The following is a 20,601-nucleotide window of genomic DNA, read 5'->3' on the forward strand; positions in this document are numbered from 1 at the left end:
ATGTTAGAATACTGCATAGATGAAAATAAGGAAAGAATGTCATACAAATATGAACTCTTAAATGATTTATTGAAACAGTGAAAATATCTCTTACTACAGAATGTTAAAGAGGATTCAAGGAAAATCCATTTAGGAAAGGTTTATTAAAAAAGTTAAGAAACAGAAGAGATGATCCTCAATACTCAAGGTTTACCCTATATGTATATAAAAGAATCGTATGTATAGTGATATGAAAGTTTCAACACGATAATTTGATTTGTAATAATTGCGTGACTCACCCTGTGTAGAAGTAGAACCGAGATGTTCTACTATACGGCATTGCTGTATCATCAACTGGAAGTATTGTGTACCTGTACACTGTTGTAGTAGACAAAACCGTGTACGTTTATATGTTAAGATAGAAATCTTTATTTATTTTATAAAGGATATATATATATACATCGCATATATATCGTATATTCGATTCGTTAACGAAAAGGATGTCAGAAAGAGACCAATAAGTGATATTTCAATTATTGTCTTCACCCATGGCCACTACTTTGCTAACCATAGCGAAACTATCGTGATAATCGAAAGCAAAGATTCTTCAGAGCAAATCTCCCTTTCTCATCATTTTTATTTTCATTTCAAGTAAAAAATCTTGTGTAAATGTATTATTCGTTCAGGTTTTCCTCATTTCTTTCTAAATCGAATCGTCGTATTAAGATAAAATTGCGTTCGATGGATCTGGAAAATTCGTAGCAAAATATCTGAGTTTCGTACGTAGTCTCGATCGAACTAGATGAATCACTAAACGAATTACCATTTCCTTCGCAGCATTTGCTTTTTTCTAATCTATTTTTAAGACAACCAATCGCAAAGCAATGTGATTGTTCTTAATCAAGACGATCATCTTCGTACATCTTTAAAATTATTTTGCTCTCGAAGACAACATTGTTGCCTTTTTTGCTGGAATTGCAGATGTACAGGATTGTCCATTAGAAACTTTACGAACAGCCTAACGTGTATAATACTTTCATAAGCAATAGCTTTCATCCGCAAATAATACCGCAATCGTAGCTTCTAATAACGCACTTCTACGAATTAATTGCCAAGAATATTATCGCTTCATGTTCCTCTCAGACTTATTAATCAGATACTATTAATGATTACTTACAATCAACCGTATGTATAACATAAGAACGCTTACGCGCGCATTAAACGGAAAAATATGGAATTGCTCTGCGTTTGCAGACCGTATCTTACTAATCTAACGAACTTTCAGTATCGCTTTTTACCACTTTTATCTATATATTTTAAAACTTAAAAATCAGTTATACATAGTTTATAAATACGATGACCATATTCTCCGAGAGAAAATAATTTGCCTTGTAAGCTAATAATAATAGTGATATCACCGCAATAACGGTGATAATAATTTGCAAGCTTTGTTCCATCGTATTTCCAAACCGATTCGTGTCTCTGGTAGGAGTCTACGTATTGTAGAATTTGTATCATTTTTATCCGGCTCGATATCACTGGAACAAACTTTCGATTTAAATCTGTAAATGCTTTGGAACGGTGAGAGAATAGAAATAGATAATCGATGTCGTCTTTACAGGAAACTACATTTACGTTAAACGGAACGCTGCTAAATAGAAAAGAGTTCTCCGTAATGTTGTAAAAATGAAAAACGAGATGGTGGATTTTTTTTGGAAAAGATAAATAAACGAAGGGAGGAGCTACTCGAATTACAAAGCTGATCTTCACGATCAACGATCATAGCTGTACTTCGTTTAAAACTTTAATTAAGAGATAATGTCATAGGAATTTCTGCGAGTTTCGTCCGTGCGGCTAAGCATTACGAAACTTCATTCTGTCTGAAATGAAAAGTATTCGATTAAAATAGGAAATATAATTAAGAAACGATAGTAATAGAGATCCAGGAAGAGTGACACAAGATTTTTTACGTACAGTACATTCCCGATTTATCAATGAAACGAATGTAACGCCATACTCTTTTGGACACCTTTTAAATTTAGCGTATTACCTTCCTTCTCGAATCGAAAAATCGACGACTAAATATGTGGTTTGTTTTCTCTTTTTTCTTTCACACGTCTGGAGCCAAGCTCGAAAATATTGTCGGAATTGACCGATATGTAAATTATTGTATCGTTCGAAACGTGCTACTGTATTCTGATTTGCGATTAGAATAACGAAGCACTTTCCTTGTTATTCGTACGAAGGGTTAATTTTATGTCTGCGTTAAAATATAAGTCAAGTGTATTATAATATCTTTAACATATTATATATGTATATAAATATGTTATATTTTAATGTCTTATTGACCGTTGATCTTGTTCCTATGATTGTATCTCGCAATTGAAATTCGTGCGTATGACACGCGTGACAAATATATTTTACTCTTCTCTTTTTTTCTTTTTTCAAAAATATGAAATTGATAATATAAAACACGCCTTTGCCTTTCGTTGAGTTGTTGGCAATTAACATAGTTTGTACGTTGCTTAAAAAAAAAAAACAATATTGATTCCTTATGGTGAGTTAATAAAGGGTGTGATGAAGGATATTTATATATTTTAAAGGAAACGAGACATTTTTTAATACGTGCTTATCAATATTTTAACATTAAGATGATAAAATTATTATGAACTTGTATTGTAAATATATGTATAATGTGATTTAATTACGAGAATTATTTTTCTTTTTTTCATTAGATTTTATTCTAGGTACGTAATCTCGTTTGAACTTTTACTTATAACTTTTTGTACTCGAAGCAAACGACGATGAAAAATTTAGAAACAGTTGATACTATTACGATATAAGTAATAATCGTGAATTGACACAAGTATATATCGCTATGAAGTAATACTTCAAAATATATTTCATTAATCTTTGTATTCTTTCAGCGTGTTCTCGAAAATGAGTTTCCTTTTTTGTATGCCCACGTTTGTTCAATTTCTTTTTACACGCCTTTTACATTTATTGTACGCATTGATAGGTCATTAAATGACGTTCGAGTATTTTGTAATCGAAGAAACGAATTGTTTACACGTAGCGTAGTTATACGACGATAAAAATACAACTACGTTCAAGTGCGAATAAAATTCACGAGAAACATGATTCATGGGATAAGTTAGATTAGATAATTTATGAATATTTTTACATTCTACCGTACTTTCAACTTCGAACTATAAAATGTAATAGAAAATAAAAATTTACGAACAAGGGGTGGTATATTGTATTCTTTAATCGTTAAATTTCTATTGTTATACATAGATAATTTTATTATTAACGTTATTAGATGTTTAGTATTAACTAAGCGATCTTCTGATAATTACGATAACTTTATCTTTGGAAATTAAGATTAAATTACGATTACCGTTAATGAAACAAGCTCAAAATAATTAAATGGAATTGGTAAAATATTTATAGATATTAATGTGCTCGTGGAAAATATTTGACGAACATTCCAAACCACGAGAAATCAAATAAAATGTTTCTACCTAATAAAATACCAGCATCTTAATTGCTGTAATGCAAATTGGCGGTCAATAAGATGTTAATTGTTAAATGTAAAATACGATTGATTTCGTTAGACGATAAATTAAAAAAAAAAAAAACTCTAAAGAGAAGACGATAAGCCTTAATTTCGCAATGTGTCTTTCATATTCTTTAAATATTAGAGAAAATAAAAACAAAAAAAGAAAATAACGCGAAGTAAGTTGAATCGATTCTTAAGGAGCTACATAAATCCAGGAAATTGTCAATTTCTTTTCATATCTTTTGTATCTTCAAGCCTGTCAAATATTTAAACGCTTTAAACGTTTTACCATTAAGCGATTACTATCAAAAGCGATACCAAAAGTATTAAAAACAATCTGCGAATTGTTGCATCAGCAAATAACACATAAAAATTAACCGTTTATATTTTTCTCCATATTTTTGCAAAACTTGCACGATTGCAAAACCTAAATATCCACTATTTTGCACGACGAGCATTTTTCTTAAAAATTACATTTCCTTGGATCAGAAAAACGTTGAAAGATACGTAGTTTTTAATTTCCTAAATATAAGTAGCTCCTTAATTTGTTAACTGGGGAAAGACGAGTTAACTGGTCGCTGGCATTACCAATATTTTGTACTTAATAATTCATTTATCTCCTCCTTCTTTTTCTCATAATTACTCTGATATTAAAGATAATAAATATATTAACTCATTTACATTTGCGTAGAATTCGATCGAATTAATTCGTCTTTCGTTAATTATTTAAAAAAATCGCCCAGTTAACAAGTTAAGACGACTGAGTTGAATATTATTAGCAGTATAAACTATGTCTAACGCGATTTATCGGATTTGCACGATGGATCATGTTCCCTATGCTCGTTCATACAGACGAAGGGATCGTTAATCATTGCTTAAAGGGTTTCGTATTTATTCTAGGGCAAGTCTCCTGCTATTACTTCGAGCAAAGATGTAAACAAGGGGTTTACGATATACAATACAATAACATTGGTTAAAAGGAAACAATTGTAACGCGTGTACCGTTTTATTGTGATATCATGATCATTAAATTCTGCACAGATTGAGAATGTATATCAGATCGAAGTAATAAGTTCGCTCATCTTTCGATGAAATAATATCGAAATTTCGATCGCTGTGATAACGAAGATATTAATAATTCTAAGTTTTATTCGATGAAAGTAATCGTTGACATTGGTATATAACGTCTAATAAATAAAATATAAAAAGTGATAGATACTGTTGAAAAGTTTATTTGAAATGATAAAGCGTCAGTGTATCGTAATAATTCTAAGTTCTATTCGATTAACATCGATATACATATAACGTCTAAATACATGAAATATATTGAAAGTGAATAAATATTCTTCAAAATTGTTCTTTCGATATATTCTAAGGCATCGTTGCGCATACTTGAAAGATCCTCAAAGAACGATCAAAAGGAAAATACGATTGAACGTAATTAAAAAATTCAGCCTTCAGGTGAGAAGAAGAGGAGCATTTCGAACGATTACTGCTTCAGCTTACGAACTAAGATTTCGTTAAAAAAAAAAAAATCCGAAGAGTCGATGCATCCAGAGTATTGAAGATTACACACACGGTAGCGACGAATTACGTTCAATTCAATTTATGTAAGTAGATAATTTACAGATAGATAATTTACAGATGCGATAAATCATCGAACTGGAATTACTTAACGAAAGAAAAAGATCTTTAAACCCGTTCCTTTAAATTCGATTCGTACGGTAATATGTATAAATAACGATGGCTTCTCTTCGTTGAGACGAAATCGTTCATCACTGGTTCACGAACAGTAAAATGGACGAGGTATAAATACATTATAGTAGCTTTGACCAGTACACGCCACTTAAGCAGAAACAGTGGCACACGTGATCCTTCTTGATCGGCATTTCGTATCCAAAGAGAGGATACAGCATCGATAAAATCTACTCTTTCTACCATTAATAATACCGATAGGTATCTGGTTATAAATGATGGTCCTTATTATCTCGTATACGCAAGAATACGAGGAATCACGTCGAAAGTATTCAAACACGAGCGTAATGCGAAATTAGTCTTGTACTACTCGGAACTGTCTTGTACACGAAATGTTGAAATAAAACTTCCTATACGTGCGTCTCTGACGTTATTGATAAATTACCGATTCAGAGGATATCATCGATTAACCGGATAAATTGGAAAATATGTTGTTATTTCTGTATTTAGAGGTAGGATCATAACAGCTATTATTTTATTCTTTGGATAAATCTATCACACCGTTCTGAGCCGAAAAACCTTTATTGCACTTTGTTACATGCACTAGGGATAAAAACAAAAGAACATCTTAAACCTATCGATTAAATCTATCGATTGTATCTAGAACTATCTTCTAGTTACTATTTACTGTAACTGGCGCATCTGCATATGGATGGCGATCACGAACTTGCGTTGTCATTTTCAACAAAATATGTGTTATGTGTTTTATAAATTTCCTTGAAATTCAGATTTATTTACGTCGACTTCTCGCAATAAATAAATAAACTGACCTAAATTCGAAGTTTAAAAATTACCAAGTTCGACAAGGGCTACCAATATATTTCGTTTACATCTCGAATTTAGTTTAATTGTACCGGAACACGATTTACGTAAATGTATCCAGGGACAAAATGATGTACATAATACAGGGTTACCGAAGCTGCCTTTTACCAATAACTTCTCATTCGTGTAATGGAAGATGACATTCGTGAAACTGGTTTTAAAGATTCGTTCATTTACTTCATCTAGATTAATGTTCCCGGGCGACAAAATTGATCAGTGAAAAAATTTCATTGCTGCTATCGTTATTAGCTCAATAGCAAGATAGTTTTCAGTACTTGCTATCGTCACTCAAAGTCATTAATCTAGAGATAAGTGGAGGATGGTTTTGGTGAGGGCCAGATGCGTAGCTTTGAAGAGGCGAGTAAATTCTGGTTGAAAGAGGAGGTGAAACGATAGTACGTCGTGTGGAAAAGGGGAAGACTCGTTGATGGATTGGAAGGAGGAACCTAAAGTCGAGGAAATTTCCGATGAAGGTGCAAATATGGAAGCGTTAAGCTGCTTGCGGGGAATAGAAAGGAAGAAGCAGAAGAGTAGGAATAAGAGGAAGGGCAAAAGACAAGGGTGAAGAAAAGTTCACTTTTTGAGAAATAAAGTACAAGCTAAATAATAGATAGGTAATGATTAATGGGATAAATAAATGGATGCATGAACTGTAATGGTGAAAATGTTTATATAAAAATAAAATATTTAGAGGAGATGAAATAAATAACCAAGGAATTGATATATTTTTATGTTATTATTATAGATATTTGTAAGTTTAGTTATAGTTTTCTTTTATGTTCATAAACTATATAAAATTAAGTCCAATTTCTATACCATCAGGCTGAAATAAATATCTATATATGTACATAGATAATTGGATGGCAGCGGAATAATGGGTAAGTTACCCAGTTATAAAAATAATTAAAAGGCCCGGATTTGATTCCCCGATGCCCCCATAGTTCATAATTTAATTAGCAACCAAAAATCAACCAATCTAGAATGGAGTTTTGTTTGGAAAAAAGTGAAATATAAAGTTCAAGTTCATTTTAAGATCGACGAGCAAAAATGATGTAATAACTATATGTACTAATGCTTCCCTTAAACTCTAACGATGAAAAACGCTAAAAATTTACGTACACAAAATACATAGATTTTTGGTAGGAAAAGAAAAATTTTGTTGTCTTATTAGTCCAGTCGAATTAAGCGTAAAAGATCCAGGAACAAATTGATAATAGAAATTTTTTTGCATATAATTCAAAACGATATTTAGAATAAAATAAGCGACTTTAAAACAATTTTCCTTTAACGAAATATCGATTAAACGAAAGAAACACGATTTTTTTTTACATTTCGCTTTATATCTTTGAAACTATTTGTCGTACGTGAAAAAGTTTCAGTAGAATGTTGTAGCTAATAAAATTATCTGGAAAATGAGACCTGTTCATTATGGTAAGCACAATTGTTAGGTTGAAAATTAGTAAAAAGCGAAAAAGAAGTCCTTTTTTCTTAAGTTGTTTTCAACGTTAGTTAAAATTGTCGTACAATATCAAGGTTCTGTAATAAATAAGTATTAGTCATACGAAAGTAGTGTTGCAAATTTCGAATCGATTCCTCTGTTAATTTTCGTACAATTAATTTGTTAATTTACGAAGCGAAAAATTTTAATTTGCAATAAAAACGTATCAGCTTATCTCGGTTTATCTTCCGACCTTCTACGCTATCTGAAAGACCTATATTTTGATATTCAAATGAACAAAAATTTTTATATTCAAGTGCTTGATTAAAATATAGCGAAAACTATACTTTTGTTTAGTTGTAAAAAAAAGAAACTTGCAGTTGTCATTCTATCGTAAGAACTTGTTTCAATCGATTTCCGGAGTCATTTTACGTAATTTAAAAAAAAACAACGCTTCTCTAGGACCGATTGCCCTCAAGATAGATTGGATGCCCATAAAGATTTAAAAAATGTTAGCAAAAATGTCTCATTTTCGCAGCAGGCGATTAGAGGCTTTCAAAGTAGCGAGCGAAGCTACTTAAGGGTACCACGCGTCGTTTTTAACTCGATCACGCGAAAATTAACTGTAACTTATGGAAAAAATCGCATTATCTCGACAACTATAACCCTAAAGAGGACATTCTGTCTTCTAATTTGAGGTTATTCAAAGAAAATAAAACTAGGACTTCTTGTTTTACGTTACTTAAGGGCTGAAAATAAGAACAAAATTTTTGTGTTCCCTTTTTCACTCATCGTTATTGTTAAAATTACATTTATCGTTGCAAAGTCATATTGTCACGGATAATAAATCATTCCTATAATGTTGAAGTTTAAAAATTATGTTATTATATATGTCGTTATTTATTTCATTTTTTATTAATTACTTTATTGTTTATTATTACATTATGTTGTAAGAGAACGCGAGTCATATGAGAAAAAGAACCCCTCTGTCCTTGTCTAATTAAATATGCACACTAACGCCGCTCGTTAATCGGTGTTAGACTTACACGTTATACTTTACTGCACGAATGTGCATGATTTATTAGACAAGGACACAAGTGGCCTTTATGCAGTGTTCTCTTCCTATTCCTATATCACTTTTTGGGTTCGTTCACACATTTTTATGGTTATTAATCAGTCACCCGTATTGTTTTGTCTGCATTTAATTTTATAAGCTTATCTGCATGTATTTCATGGAATTCAGAAGCTAGCTAATTTGTGCTTTATCTATCGTCCTCTGCTTTGTCATAACTCGCTAGCTTTGTAATGAAATAATCCTGAAAGAATAAAATTCTATGACACATATATAAAATAATAATTTAATTCATTGGAAAAGGAGAACAATCGTTATGGAACTGACATAAAATTTATTTAAATTTCAGAACGAATTAACATCGCTTCAAACAAGAATTGCATTTTACAATGCGATTGAAAGAAATGGGGACAACACTATTTAAGAGCAGTCACACAATCGAATTAAATTAATAGAGAAGCAACTGAGAGTGTATCTGTACTTAATTTACCGTGTTTATATGAAACTTAGCCTTAATACCTCATTATTTACAACTATGTTATTTTCCCGTCAGATGAGATATTATTTATTTCATAGCCAATATATCATAGAATCTGTAATTTATTTCAATAGAGTAAGTATATTGTACCATATATTAAATGTCATATATGTATGTCATCTTAAATCCTTTCATCTCTTCTATTAAAGATCTTTGGTACATACAATGACATGCATTACTATTCGAAAATCATAATGTGGGAAACAGTACTGTTGTATACATTTCTTTATAATAGGCAGCTAGCAGAATGTTTTGTTATATATTAAAACAAATATTGAAGTTAATAAAAACATGTATTTTATTTATTTAATGTATATACATCTCTTAATTAAGAAAAAAACAAGCTAAATAGTGTTAAAAATTCTTGAAATATCCGAATAATAATCTGAGTCACTACATGTTTTTCGAATAATAGTTCAATCATTCAATTTATTTCAGATATATATCAAATCAGTACTGTCATGATAAATAACTAGTTTAATAAATATTATTTATGAATTTCTAATTATTTCATTTTTCGCAATTAATTTCATACATCAATAATATTGATAAAGCGTTTAAATTAGTTATAGTAGAGACATCTAGCGTTGAATATAGATACTATCATTGTCCAGTTCGACCCAACTGACATTTTAAACTATAGTCATTACGTTTCATGCAATGTATAATGTGATAGTATAATTGTTTTAGAAGCGAGATATTTGCAAATATGTAACGCGATGTGAAATTGTTAATTTCGATACAACCACGTTCAGATAAAAGTATTTTCTAGATATATTTTACGTGTCATTGTTCCGGTTAATTAAATTTTTTAAGTATAAAAGTAACCTCAAAATCAGTGATGCTCGTTTTACGTAGTTTTCAAAATACGAACTTGCTCATGTTGCTTGGTGGTCTGTTACTGTGTCTTATTTTTATGATACAAATGAAACAAATTTACATTAATACTCAGAAATACAACAGATATTTGGGATACAAGGAATACGTAAGACTTTCAGAGACAATCATATATATTCATGTCGCGTTTTCTTATGAATTTAAATCGATTCGTTTGGACTTTAGATGAATGAAATATCATCGGAACTGAAAGCAGTAGAAAAATCTGCGAATAAATCCTCGACGTATGTTCGTCAGTTAAACGAAATCCTCTTGAAACATCGTGATAAGGATTTGAAAAATATGACTGTATCACGTCCTGTTCTTTGATTAGAAATTGTTGTAGTAGGTATATTTAGAGAGAATTACTCAATATGTTAACCGTTAGTACTTATGTATATATTCAAATAATTAGTATATTTGAACAAGTATGTTAATATTTTATTTCTGTTAGAATAATGAGTTTGTATATAAGATTGCTATTTGCATAAGAAGGAGAAATATACAAGTTTATATTTTGTAAATAATATATTTGTATTTTCGTATATGAAAATCATTAATATTTTTATTTGATATTAGTGTAGTGGAAAAATTGTTATGTATGTTATTATATTATTATATAACAAAGAGTCACAAACTTGTAGCACAAATGAAATTTATTTAAATACCCCAAAACCGTTTCTACAATATTATGTAAAAAAACATAATAATTATGATAATAAAAATATAAAAATTAAAAAACATAAAAATTATAATAATTATGAATATAAGTTATAAATATCCTCTATATTGCTGTGTCATGTTCGCATTAATTATTTATAATATTTTCATATTGCAAAAGGATGTTTTAAATAAGATTTTCAAGTGGCATACATTGTGGTTCTTTAGTTCCAATAAGAACTCCTCTAGGTGCACAAAGCCAAGGATCTTTGGTTGTTTTCTGCCATTTTAATAATCTTTGTTGTAAATCAAAGAATATTTTCTGAAAATAAAATTTATATATGGTTTAATATTTTAGGATATATTTGTTCAAGTATAGCAAGTGTTCCGTTTTTAATTACTTTTGCAGATGATTTAGAGGCAATATTATTTTTTTCTTCTGGATCGTATTTTAAATCATACAATTCCCATTCTGGCCTTTCATAGTAATTTTCTAATGTCTTGTACCATGGAAGTAATTGTTTATTCCTGGTTCTATTCAAAAGATCCTTTAAATAAAAGAAAAATGTATGATTTACAATTTAAAAAATATTACATAACCTTCTCTCATATTTTTAATTTTTATCTTTTACAGGTTACCTGAAAGGTTGGTGAGACGTAAAAATCTTGATCAATAGGGAATGGCATTTTATAGTTAATGTTATGTATAAGCTTATATCTTTTAGTTCTAATAGCACGCATGGGATAATACATAGTAACTTCATGATGTGTTTGACTGGCAAAAACAGCTGTGTCATTTTCTATGGGTTCTGGAAATGCATAAGTGTGTAGCAAGATAATGTTAAAGGTGTCTTAATGCTGAAGGTAGATAATTTGAATTTACCTTCAATAAGAAGTGGAAGGAGTGATTTTCCAGTCAAATGAGGAGCTTCATTTGTATCAAATGAAGATTGATCTGTATATGGTATGTTAAACCAGTCTAATAATGTTGGTACAATATCCAATAAAGATGTTAAACTGTGTGTTACGCTATTTCTCCTATGGTTAGGAATTGGTGACCTAATCATCATAGGTTCTGCCAATCCTAATGTGATAAAATTAATTATTTTTCTATAGTAGATATCTTTAACTTAATTATTTAAAAAAGAAGTTCCTCTTTGCTTATTTATATATTTTAAATAATTTGACTAGTACCTGGTTCATATAAATTTGTTCTACCGTTTGGAAATGGTATACCATTATCAGAAGTGTAAATCACTAATGTATTATTTTTAAAACCAGCATTCTCTAGTTCTTTTAAAACTAATCCTACACCTATAAAAATTTCAATATTTGTTAGTAATATTAGTTTTCAAATTGCATCATTGTTTTTAATAAAATACCTTGATCTAAGCGAGAAATGGTTGTATATTGAGCAGAGATATCGCGTCTAGCGGCTTCTGTATTTTGAACAAAATATGGTACTTTCACTTGTTCCCATTGATAGTATATTGGATACCAGTCAGGGATAGTACCCATACCAGTGTCTCCATTGCCAAATTTTTCACAAAAATTCCCATATTCTGGATGTGTATGACCACATCTATGAGGATCGTGAAATGCAATATATAAAAAGAAAGGCCTGGAAATATAATACTTTATTTATCTTTGTCATTCTTCAAGTTGAAGTCTATCAAATTCATACTTTGTCTTATTCTGAGATAGAAATTCTCTGACTAAAAGTTTAATTTTGGTAATGTTTCGACCAACTTGAAGTATAGAATTATTTTCTTCTGTATGGGAAAAATCAAATGGATACACACTACCTGGGCCTACATGCTTTTTACCTATGATACCTGTAAAATATTTATAAATGATTTTTGAGTTTTCATAATTCTTAAATTTAAATATACCTGTTTTTATATTGTTTTTTTTTAATATTTTTGGCAAACTTTGGACAGTTTCAAATGAATTAAAGTGATGAATTCCATGATGGAGACCATACATCCCATTTTGATGACTCGGTAAACCAGTGAGTAAGGAGGAACGACTAAAATGTTTACAAATTGTGAAAGTAACACAAAGTAATAATATGATAACTACATAGATATGAAATATTGAACAGCAAGTTGGACAATAATAATGATACCTAGGAGAACAACTGCTGACTGAAGAATATGCATTATTAAACAGTAAACTCTCTTTTGCCAAGTTATCTAGATTAGGTGTTTGGCAAATATTGTTTAAATAGGATCGCATTTCAAATCCCCCATCGTCAGCTGAACAAAAAATTAAACTATTTATAATTCCCTAAGATTTTAAAATATGAAAAGATATTTTATTTTTTAATTGAAGATACACAGATGAAGAATATTAACTAAAATTTGATTTTCACATGAAAATATAAAACAGAATATGTATTTTAATTTTTAAAAATTTTATTTGGCATTTCAAAAGATTGAAATAACAAAATTTTTGAGAATAAAAACAATAGTATATTTTTACCCAAAAGCAAGACGGCATTTTTATGCGGCGCGATGTTTGCATTTATCTTATATAATTCTAATAAGATAAGGAAGACAAAGCAGTATAATTTATTCGAGCAACTCCTTCTTAACATTGCAATTTTGCAGATAAGAAGAGTACCGATAAAGAACACGTCAAATAAGCCACGTATCAATCTAATCACCGTCTGTATTTTTGTTTTTTTTTTCTTCGTTACTTTGTATGCAGTATTTAATTTATTTCGCGGTCGATGAAAATAAAGAAAGTAGAGAAAATGAAATATCAACTTAATTACGGTCGAAATATTGTGTAATAAAATAGTGTTATCTTTATTCATATATGAATGACTTGTTGTCTAGACAGGTTATATTCATTGTGTATTTATCAATAATTTTTTAGATATATATCTATATGTTCTGATTTTTTTGATAATTTTTACAAAAGTGTTACAATTTTTTATTAGAATTGTAATGTATTTTGTTTTTCTCGTTCTTTTTCGTCGATTTAGTAATTATTTCTATTAAGATTGTGTTGATATGATTTAATCTGTCAGGAAGAAAATCATAAGTGGAGGGGAATTGTTAATATATAATAATGAGAGAAACGCCTTGCACGTGACTTGCGTGTGACTTGTTTGGTTCATACGATAGTTTTTAAAAATAGTAATAAACTTTTTATACCAAGCAATTTTTGATATTTAGTTGTAAAAATTTCGTAATAGCCATATTTATATTTTATACTGAGCTTTTAACATTTTCTCCTTATTAAAAATTTAATGTAAAAATTTATGTTTCAGGTAAGCAGGTAAACAGTATCATTTTACTATGACTAAGAAGATAATATGTTTATTTGATGTCGATGGCACACTTACGGATCCTAGACAGGTACAACTATTTATATTAAAAACAAAATACATTCTGATTGTTATGAATAAGCTTTAATTTCTTATTAGGCAATTAAACCATCCGTGGAGAAGTTCCTCTTGGGGACTGTTAAGAAAGAGTTTGACTTAGCTATAGTTGGAGGATCAGATTTAAATAAGATTAAAGAACAGTTGGGTGGTAAAAATATATTTGAAAAGTACAAATATGTTTTTGCAGAGAATGGACTTATTGCTTTTAAAGAGGGTAAACAATTACCTACAGAAGTAAGTGATACAATTAAAAGACAATATTGTTATAAAATTTTTTTTTTTACTTTTTATTTCTTACTTCAGACAATTCAAAGTATTATTGGTGAAGAGGCATTGCAAGATTTGATCAATTTTTGTCTGAAATATATATCTGAATTACATCTACCTTTCAAGCGTGGAACTTTTATAGAATTTAGGACAGGAATGCTTAATGTATCACCAGTTGGTCGTAATTGTACTAAAGAAGAGCGTATTCAGTTTTATGAATACGATCTTGAGCATCAAATACGTCAGAAATTTATTCAAGCTATCAAAAAGGAATTTCCAGATCTTGCTTTAACATACAGTATTGGTAAATGAGATTTTTATATTTGTATAACATTTGTTCTTCATATAGATCTTTATTGAAAATGTGTCTATTATATGTGTAAAGGAGGTCAAATATCTTTTGATGTTTTTCCTATTGGTTGGGACAAAACATATTGTCTAAGACATATTCAAGGATATGAAGAGATACATTTCTTTGGTGACAAAACAGCAGAAGGTGGCAATGATTATGAAATTTATGAAAGTGATTTAACTGTTGGACATCGTGTAACTTGCCCAGAAGATACAGTTAATCAACTCAATATTCTTATAGCATTTATTAAAGAAAAAAGAGAACGAGAACAATTGGAGGTACCTATGCAATGTGCATAATGCAGTGAATATTTAATGTACTAAATAATTTACTTAAAAAGGAAGGTACTTTTATATATTTACGTTGATTTGTTTTTCTGTTTTATTAGTAAGCATTCCATTTATAGTATTACATTTCCAACGTCAAAAGAATTTTTGAAGGAAATATAGACATGTAGGTACAATTAAAAAATTTAGATTATTAAATCTTTATTTTTATCAAATTGATTATTTCAATTTGTTAAAATAATCATATGAGAAATTGAATTGTAAACTTCGTTTTTAATGTTTTATAAAGAACATGCGTTAAAGTGTAAAATTGATGCAGTTGCTTGTAATATACATTTGAATGAAATGAGAATTAATGTTATATATATAAACATAATAATTTTATTTTTTTAAAATAAACTTATGTGTTTACATAAATATATACATATTGTGTATTAACAGTAACAACAACATTGATATAAACTATATATATAAAACTCTGAAATTGTTTAAATCACGTATAAAAATACTTAAAACTATGAACCTAACATTATTATTTCTGTATTGTATTAAATATTAATTTACTAATTTCATATGTTTCTATTTAAATACAAGTATGTTTGAACTTTCATAATGATATGTTGATGATCGAAATTAATCACATTACAATGATGTAGTACAAGAATGGCATGTTTTTGCATTTAATCTCGATTAAAATGCACTTTCGTGATATGTAGATAATTAAGCGTAACAAACTTATAAAATACGTTGTATTTCATTTTTATATGTTTAAACTCCTTGATAAATGGGCATACGTTTCGTCCCAAATGCTGCAAGTCCTTCGATTCTATCTTTTGAATCTACAACTGTGTTATAACATTGTTTTTCAATTTCAAATCCATCTGTAATAGGCATTTGTAGACCTTTTGATATTGCTGTTTTTGCCATTCTAAAATATGATAAAAATAAAATATAAGTATTATTTATTATGATATATTGTCTGTTGTGTATTATATATATATATATATATATATGTACCAAATTTGTAAACTTATACTTACTTAACTCCAATTGGTCCATTAGGTAAGATTTCTCTGGCAATTGTTAAAGCAGCTTGATAAGCCGCATCACCACTTTTATTTTGTGGAACTACTTCATTTACTAAACCAATCTTCATAGCCTGTTCACCATCAACAATGCGTGCAGTGTAAATAAGTTCTTTTGCTCTAGCACTTCCAATTATTCTTGGAAGTCTTTGAGTGCCTCCTGCTCCAGGAATAATAGCCCATTTTGTTTCTACAAGGCCCATTTTAGCTTCTGATGCTGCAACTCTAATATCTGTGGCTAGAGCAATTTCTAGTCCACCACCTAATGCAGCACCATCAATAGCAGATATTACCGGGGTTGGTAAAGTTTCTATATCATATGTCATATTTCTCAAGAATGAAACAAATTTTGAAATTTCTGCTGTGTCCATTCTTGCTCTTTCTCTCAAGTCTGCACCAGCACAGAAAACTTTTGGGACCAAACTACGAATGATTAATACTCTCAACTTTGAATCTTCTCTGATGGAAGAAATGGCATCATGTAACTGACTAGTTAAAGTTTTGCCAAGAGCATTGCAAACTGTAGGTCGATTTAGTCCTAATACTGCAATGCCATTGTCTTTTCCATCTAAATACTTAAGTACTACTTCTTTCACATCATCTTTTGGATTTAACATCGTGCTGGTAGACATTGCCTTTGCAGTAGTTGTACAAAGAGAATGGAAAGTATGTCTGACACTTATCGTTAAAGACCCCATTATGTAAAGTTTATGTGTAAACAGGTTTTCACTCAATTAAGTCTTGTGTAAACACAATCTGAAAAAAAATCTCCATTATTAAAAATATTACAACAAAAAATATTAATAATTATCTTATAAATTATTCATAATATTAATATGCAGTTCATATAAGAATTTAATTCGAATTGCTTTTAACACTTAAAAAGTGAACAAACATATCCAATAAAGAATTGTTGATCCTAATATACCAATAATGAATTATAATATATTAATAATTGGATATCACAGATTAAACATATGGTAAGTTACTTTTAATAGCATACATGATATTTTAGAACTCAAAAAATTAATTAAAATCACTTTTATCCAAATATTCTCCTATAAGCAAATTTTAAAAATCGTTCAATTCATAGTCAACAAAACATTATAGCCATCTAGCGGTAAAATGGTTGAACTAATTAATCTGTATGATGAAATTAAAAAACAAATTTCTCGGTCTCTGAGACAATTTCTTGAATTATTTAGGAATTAAATTAAAGCTTCCGCTCCTAGAAATTTTCTATGCATATTATTTTGATTTCTTACGTAATTAATTATATGCAATTAGTGCAAAGTGCCCTATTTTAGACCTGTTTGTGTCGTCTACAGGTGAATTAGTGCAACTAACAAGAAGCAAAATTTCTAACTAGTAAATGGCACCACGACATTCAAAATGTATGCCGGCATATTATATAAGTCTAACCAGAGAGGAAATGGGAGTACTCGCGCTTATAGACTTGGTTGTTCCTGGATTAGTGCTGTACCATGCGGCCAAGTGTTAAAGTTAATTAAAGTTAGCAAACACAAAAACTTGTAAAATTAGGGATTTGCCTTGTTTGATTGCACAAAGACATTGTAGTAGCCAATGCGAATGGTTATGACTAACAATAAATAAATGAGGAAAGTAGAAAATTAAGTATAAACAAATATTACACATAACAATATTATATATATATATATATCATAATCATTCGCATTACCTACTACAATGTTTTTGTGCAACTAAACAGGGGAAATTCTTAACTTTAAGCTTAAATACATAGATTATTGTATATGCTAAATTGCAACCAAACAGAGCAGATCCCTAATTTTATAGGTTCTTGTATATGCTAACTTTAGTTGACCTGAGCACTTGGCCGCATGGTGCAGCACCTGTACTGCGAAACAACTAGAACGGGCGTGGAAACTCTCGTTTCCTCTCTGGTCTGACTGGCGCCTCGTCCTTATTATCAAATATCTCTATGGAAAGTACAAAAACAATGATGACTAAGTATATTAGGTATATTAAGTATACACTGAGGTAATAATGATAATCAAATTCCTGAACGTTAGGTACGACGTACAAGCGACGTACTAAGGACGCGTACTTGAGTCGATACGGTATGTCGGCATGATGTGTGTATATGTATAGATATATACGTACATATATACTTTTATGTGACACATGAACTAAAAATTCCGAATGAAAAAATATTTCATTATAACCCAACTAAATACATATGTCAAGTTTTACAATATGAACACAGGTATTGTATAAGAATTTTTTGTTAGCATAGAATATTGTAAAAATTGTAAATCGGGCCAGCAACGAACTTGTCAAAGAAAGAACAGCATCGGCGTGTTTATAATTCTGTCTTACTCTTATTATCAAATATCTCCGTAAAAAATACAATAATAACAATTATCTTCCTAAACGTTGAAGATTGAAATTATAAAGTAATTAACGAAAGATTAATATACTTAATATTCTAATGGATAAATGGTATCGGCTTGTTTATATTATGTATACACAAGTCTGACCGGCGACTTATTTTTATCATCAAATAGAAGTACAATAATAATGATAAACAGATTGAAATATATTACACCGTAGAACTACATTTTCGCACAATATTACACATTTTCTCAGAATATGTTAATTTAAAATCCAAGTTATTCACATTTATGAAAATTGTTTAGTCCAACAAATTTATCTTATTTTAATCACCCTAAAGAATTTAGTAAAACGTAGGTCACTGACGACCACTGTGCCAATCAGCGTGTTAACTTTTTAAATATTGAAAAATTATTCCAATAAAAGTGTAAAACACCCAATGAAAGATTAATATTCCGAATATTTTAACACGGTCAAGTCTGACTTGTCAAGTCTGTCTTACTCTCATTAACAAATATCACTATAAATACAGTAAACACAATTAGTTTTTAAACTTTGAAGAATTATTCAAATGAAATTATCACATAATTAATGAAACGTATAAACGTATACATATAAATGAAGAAAAATAGGAATACCGTGTCTTCCTTCGGAAGCGTGTAGGAATGTTGTCGTTGACGACTCCTTGGATTTTACGCACCGTCGCGTTTCGCCAATAGCATTTGTGGTAGGGAGATCCGAGAAAAGTTCAAATATAATGTACTAACTTCAGTACTTTGACGACGACGTCGCAGAGTCGTAAGCGCAACTGGTTGTTGTAGAAAATGAAAGGAAAATATATTCTTCGCGACCTACTCAAGTTGTACGTGTATTTATACACTGTGTGTCACACGCACACAGATAAGATTCAAACATCCATTTTGCGTCAGTCGATACGTTTTTCTATCTCTCCTGTTAACATTACGAAGCGCGAGTTGCTGCTAGAATGAAAGAGAAGCCAATATTTTAAGGTTCTCAACTAAAACAATTAATATGTATTATCAGTATTTATATTAACAAATGCCTGAGACATTTTTAAATAGGTTTCAAATAGAGTACGTTGTCGAATGATTTGTATAAAGCTAGACCTGTACCTTTAAAGAATTAAAAGTATGGTTAGTAAAATACATATTATGGATCTCGTAAACCGATAATTTAATTTAATTTTGATTAATTGAGATTAATATAAAAATGGATTAATAAATTTATAAAATTCATGATAATGGCTTTTTCTGTATAGATTATAAGCTATAATATAGTTATGTAATATAGTATATAAATTAGAATATATTCGAACCTACATACGTACCTACTACAATTAATAATCTGTGCCTTAATAATAATTAATTAATAACATATGTTGTACAAAGATAAATAACTGTCTTAATAAATAACAAAATAGGATTTTATCTAACAGAATAGCAAAAGTATATTGTTCTATTTGCAGGTAATCGAAGTTTTAGAATTTTTATATAAAATATGAAACATCTATTTTCACCATTATGAGATGGTTGATTTGTAAATGTTATACAAGATTTCAACAAATTATCGACAAATCAAAGGAATTGAATGATTTTGAAATTTAAGATTATCTTATTATTATTATCTTATTGTTACGTGATTTGTTCCGCTCTCTTTTTTGTACTCGAATCAGTAATAATCTTGTTTACAGTTTTTATAACTATAAAGAAGGTAAATAAGTTAGATTACAGATGTATATTTTTTGATAGATAATTTCTTCTTCTAATTTGAGTAAACAGCTAAATTTAATTATCTACGTTACGTTACAACGATGACGTAAATATGTCGCGTATATCTTTTTTAAATTCGTAACAAATTATCAAATAGAAAGATAGTAGATGAAATATTAATAAACCGAATTGTAATAAAATTCTATCAGAACCTCCATCGAAAGAAAGGCAATTTTATTTACTAGAATTAATTTTATTAAAGACGTCAATTTAAAGATTTACAGCAAGCGGTATTTTTGAGACGTAACTTTCTTTTGCAGCAAATTCTTAAACAAACTATTTCATTCAATAATCACTACGTTAACAAAGTATCATTTGTATTTAATCAATAACGGCGGTACGCGATTA

General features: G+C 29.5%; 4 protein-coding genes and 1 long non-coding RNA gene across 11 annotated transcripts in view; 2 read left to right on the forward strand and 3 right to left on the reverse strand.

Moving 5' to 3' along the window:
* The window catches only part of LOC100645226 (putative phosphatidate phosphatase), a 54,291-nt gene extending 48,633 nt beyond the window's left edge, over window positions 1-5,658 (forward strand). Inside the window, exon 8 of the mRNA XM_048410233.1 lies at window positions 1,601-5,658. Within this exon, the coding sequence (XP_048266190.1) occupies window positions 1,601-1,663 (63 nt within the window). The 3' untranslated portion in view covers window positions 1,664-5,658. The remainder of the gene's footprint in view (window positions 1-1,600) is intronic.
* A 2,797-nt stretch (window positions 5,659-8,455) lies between these two features.
* On the reverse strand, window positions 8,456-9,133 carry LOC125385974. The gene is made up of 2 exons (XR_007225776.1): window positions 8,956-9,133; window positions 8,456-8,872 (listed from the first exon to the last, which is right to left on the reverse strand). It is a non-coding gene; the product is annotated as an uncharacterized LOC125385974 (long non-coding RNA).
* A 1,674-nt stretch (window positions 9,134-10,807) lies between these two features.
* Window positions 10,808-13,323, reverse strand: LOC100645767 (N-sulphoglucosamine sulphohydrolase). The gene is made up of 10 exons (XM_003399116.4): window positions 13,187-13,323; window positions 12,831-12,960; window positions 12,595-12,731; window positions 12,387-12,537; window positions 12,085-12,323; window positions 11,897-12,016; window positions 11,586-11,786; window positions 11,342-11,511; window positions 11,104-11,250; window positions 10,808-11,024 (listed from the first exon to the last, which is right to left on the reverse strand). Exons 1-10 carry the CDS (start codon window positions 13,299-13,301, stop codon window positions 10,890-10,892), a joined length of 1,545 nt encoding a protein of 514 aa, XP_003399164.1. The 5' UTR covers window positions 13,302-13,323; the 3' UTR covers window positions 10,808-10,889.
* On the forward strand, window positions 11,531-15,978 carry LOC100645883 (phosphomannomutase). Of its 6 annotated transcripts, none has more exons than XM_012314048.3 (5): window positions 11,531-11,666; window positions 13,983-14,070; window positions 14,139-14,333; window positions 14,403-14,670; window positions 14,752-15,978. In XM_012314048.3, the coding sequence occupies exons 2-5, from the start codon at window positions 14,011-14,013 to the stop codon at window positions 15,015-15,017; spliced, it is 789 nt and encodes a 262-aa protein (XP_012169438.1). In that variant the 5' UTR covers window positions 11,531-11,666; window positions 13,983-14,010; the 3' UTR covers window positions 15,018-15,978. The 6 variants fall into 6 exon arrangements, with proteins under 6 accessions (XP_012169438.1, XP_003399165.1, XP_012169441.1 ...); XM_003399117.4 differs by lacking the exon at window positions 11,531-11,666 and adding an exon at window positions 13,244-13,371; XM_012314051.3 differs by lacking the exon at window positions 11,531-11,666 and adding an exon at window positions 13,388-13,495.
* LOC100646071 (methylglutaconyl-CoA hydratase, mitochondrial) lies at window positions 15,690-19,318 on the reverse strand. 2 transcript variants are annotated; one of them, XM_048410234.1, is made up of 3 exons: window positions 19,102-19,318; window positions 16,046-16,846; window positions 15,690-15,933 (listed from the first exon to the last, which is right to left on the reverse strand). In XM_048410234.1, exons 2-3 carry the CDS (start codon window positions 16,786-16,788, stop codon window positions 15,774-15,776), a joined length of 903 nt encoding a protein of 300 aa, XP_048266191.1. In that variant the 5' UTR covers window positions 16,789-16,846; window positions 19,102-19,318; the 3' UTR covers window positions 15,690-15,773. The 2 variants fall into 2 exon arrangements, with proteins under 2 accessions (XP_048266191.1, XP_048266192.1); XM_048410235.1 differs by lacking the exon at window positions 19,102-19,318 and adding an exon at window positions 17,356-17,489.
* Between the last annotated feature and the right edge of the window lie 1,283 nt (window positions 19,319-20,601).

The sequence above is a fragment of the Bombus terrestris genome, chromosome 11 (assembly GCF_910591885.1).
Source record: "Bombus terrestris chromosome 11, iyBomTerr1.2, whole genome shotgun sequence".
Classification (NCBI taxonomy): Eukaryota; Metazoa; Arthropoda; class Insecta; order Hymenoptera; family Apidae; genus Bombus; species Bombus terrestris.

Coding starts and splice junctions, on each gene's coding strand:
- LOC100645767 (XM_003399116.4), bottom strand. CDS start 13,301: ATGTTAAGAAGGAGTTGCTCGAATAAATTATACTGCTTTGTCTTCCTT. Junction 12,538..12,594: donor AAAAAACAATATAAAAACAG/GTATATTTAAAT, acceptor AATATTTTACAG/GTATCATAGGTAAAAAGCAT. Junction 11,512..11,585: donor CCTTCCACTTCTTATTGAAG/GTAAATTCAAAT, acceptor ATGCATTTCCAG/AACCCATAGAAAATGACACA.
- LOC100645883 (XM_012314048.3), top strand. CDS start 14,011: ATGACTAAGAAGATAATATGTTTATTTGATGTCGATGGCACACTTACG. Junction 14,334..14,402: donor GTAAACAATTACCTACAGAA/GTAAGTGATACA, acceptor TTCTTACTTCAG/ACAATTCAAAGTATTATTGG. Junction 14,671..14,751: donor TGCTTTAACATACAGTATTG/GTAAATGAGATT, acceptor ATATGTGTAAAG/GAGGTCAAATATCTTTTGAT.
- LOC100646071 (XM_048410234.1), bottom strand. CDS start 16,788: ATGGGGTCTTTAACGATAAGTGTCAGACATACTTTCCATTCTCTTTGT. Junction 15,934..16,045: donor AATGGACCAATTGGAGTTAA/GTAAGTATAAGT, acceptor ATCATATTTTAG/AATGGCAAAAACAGCAATAT.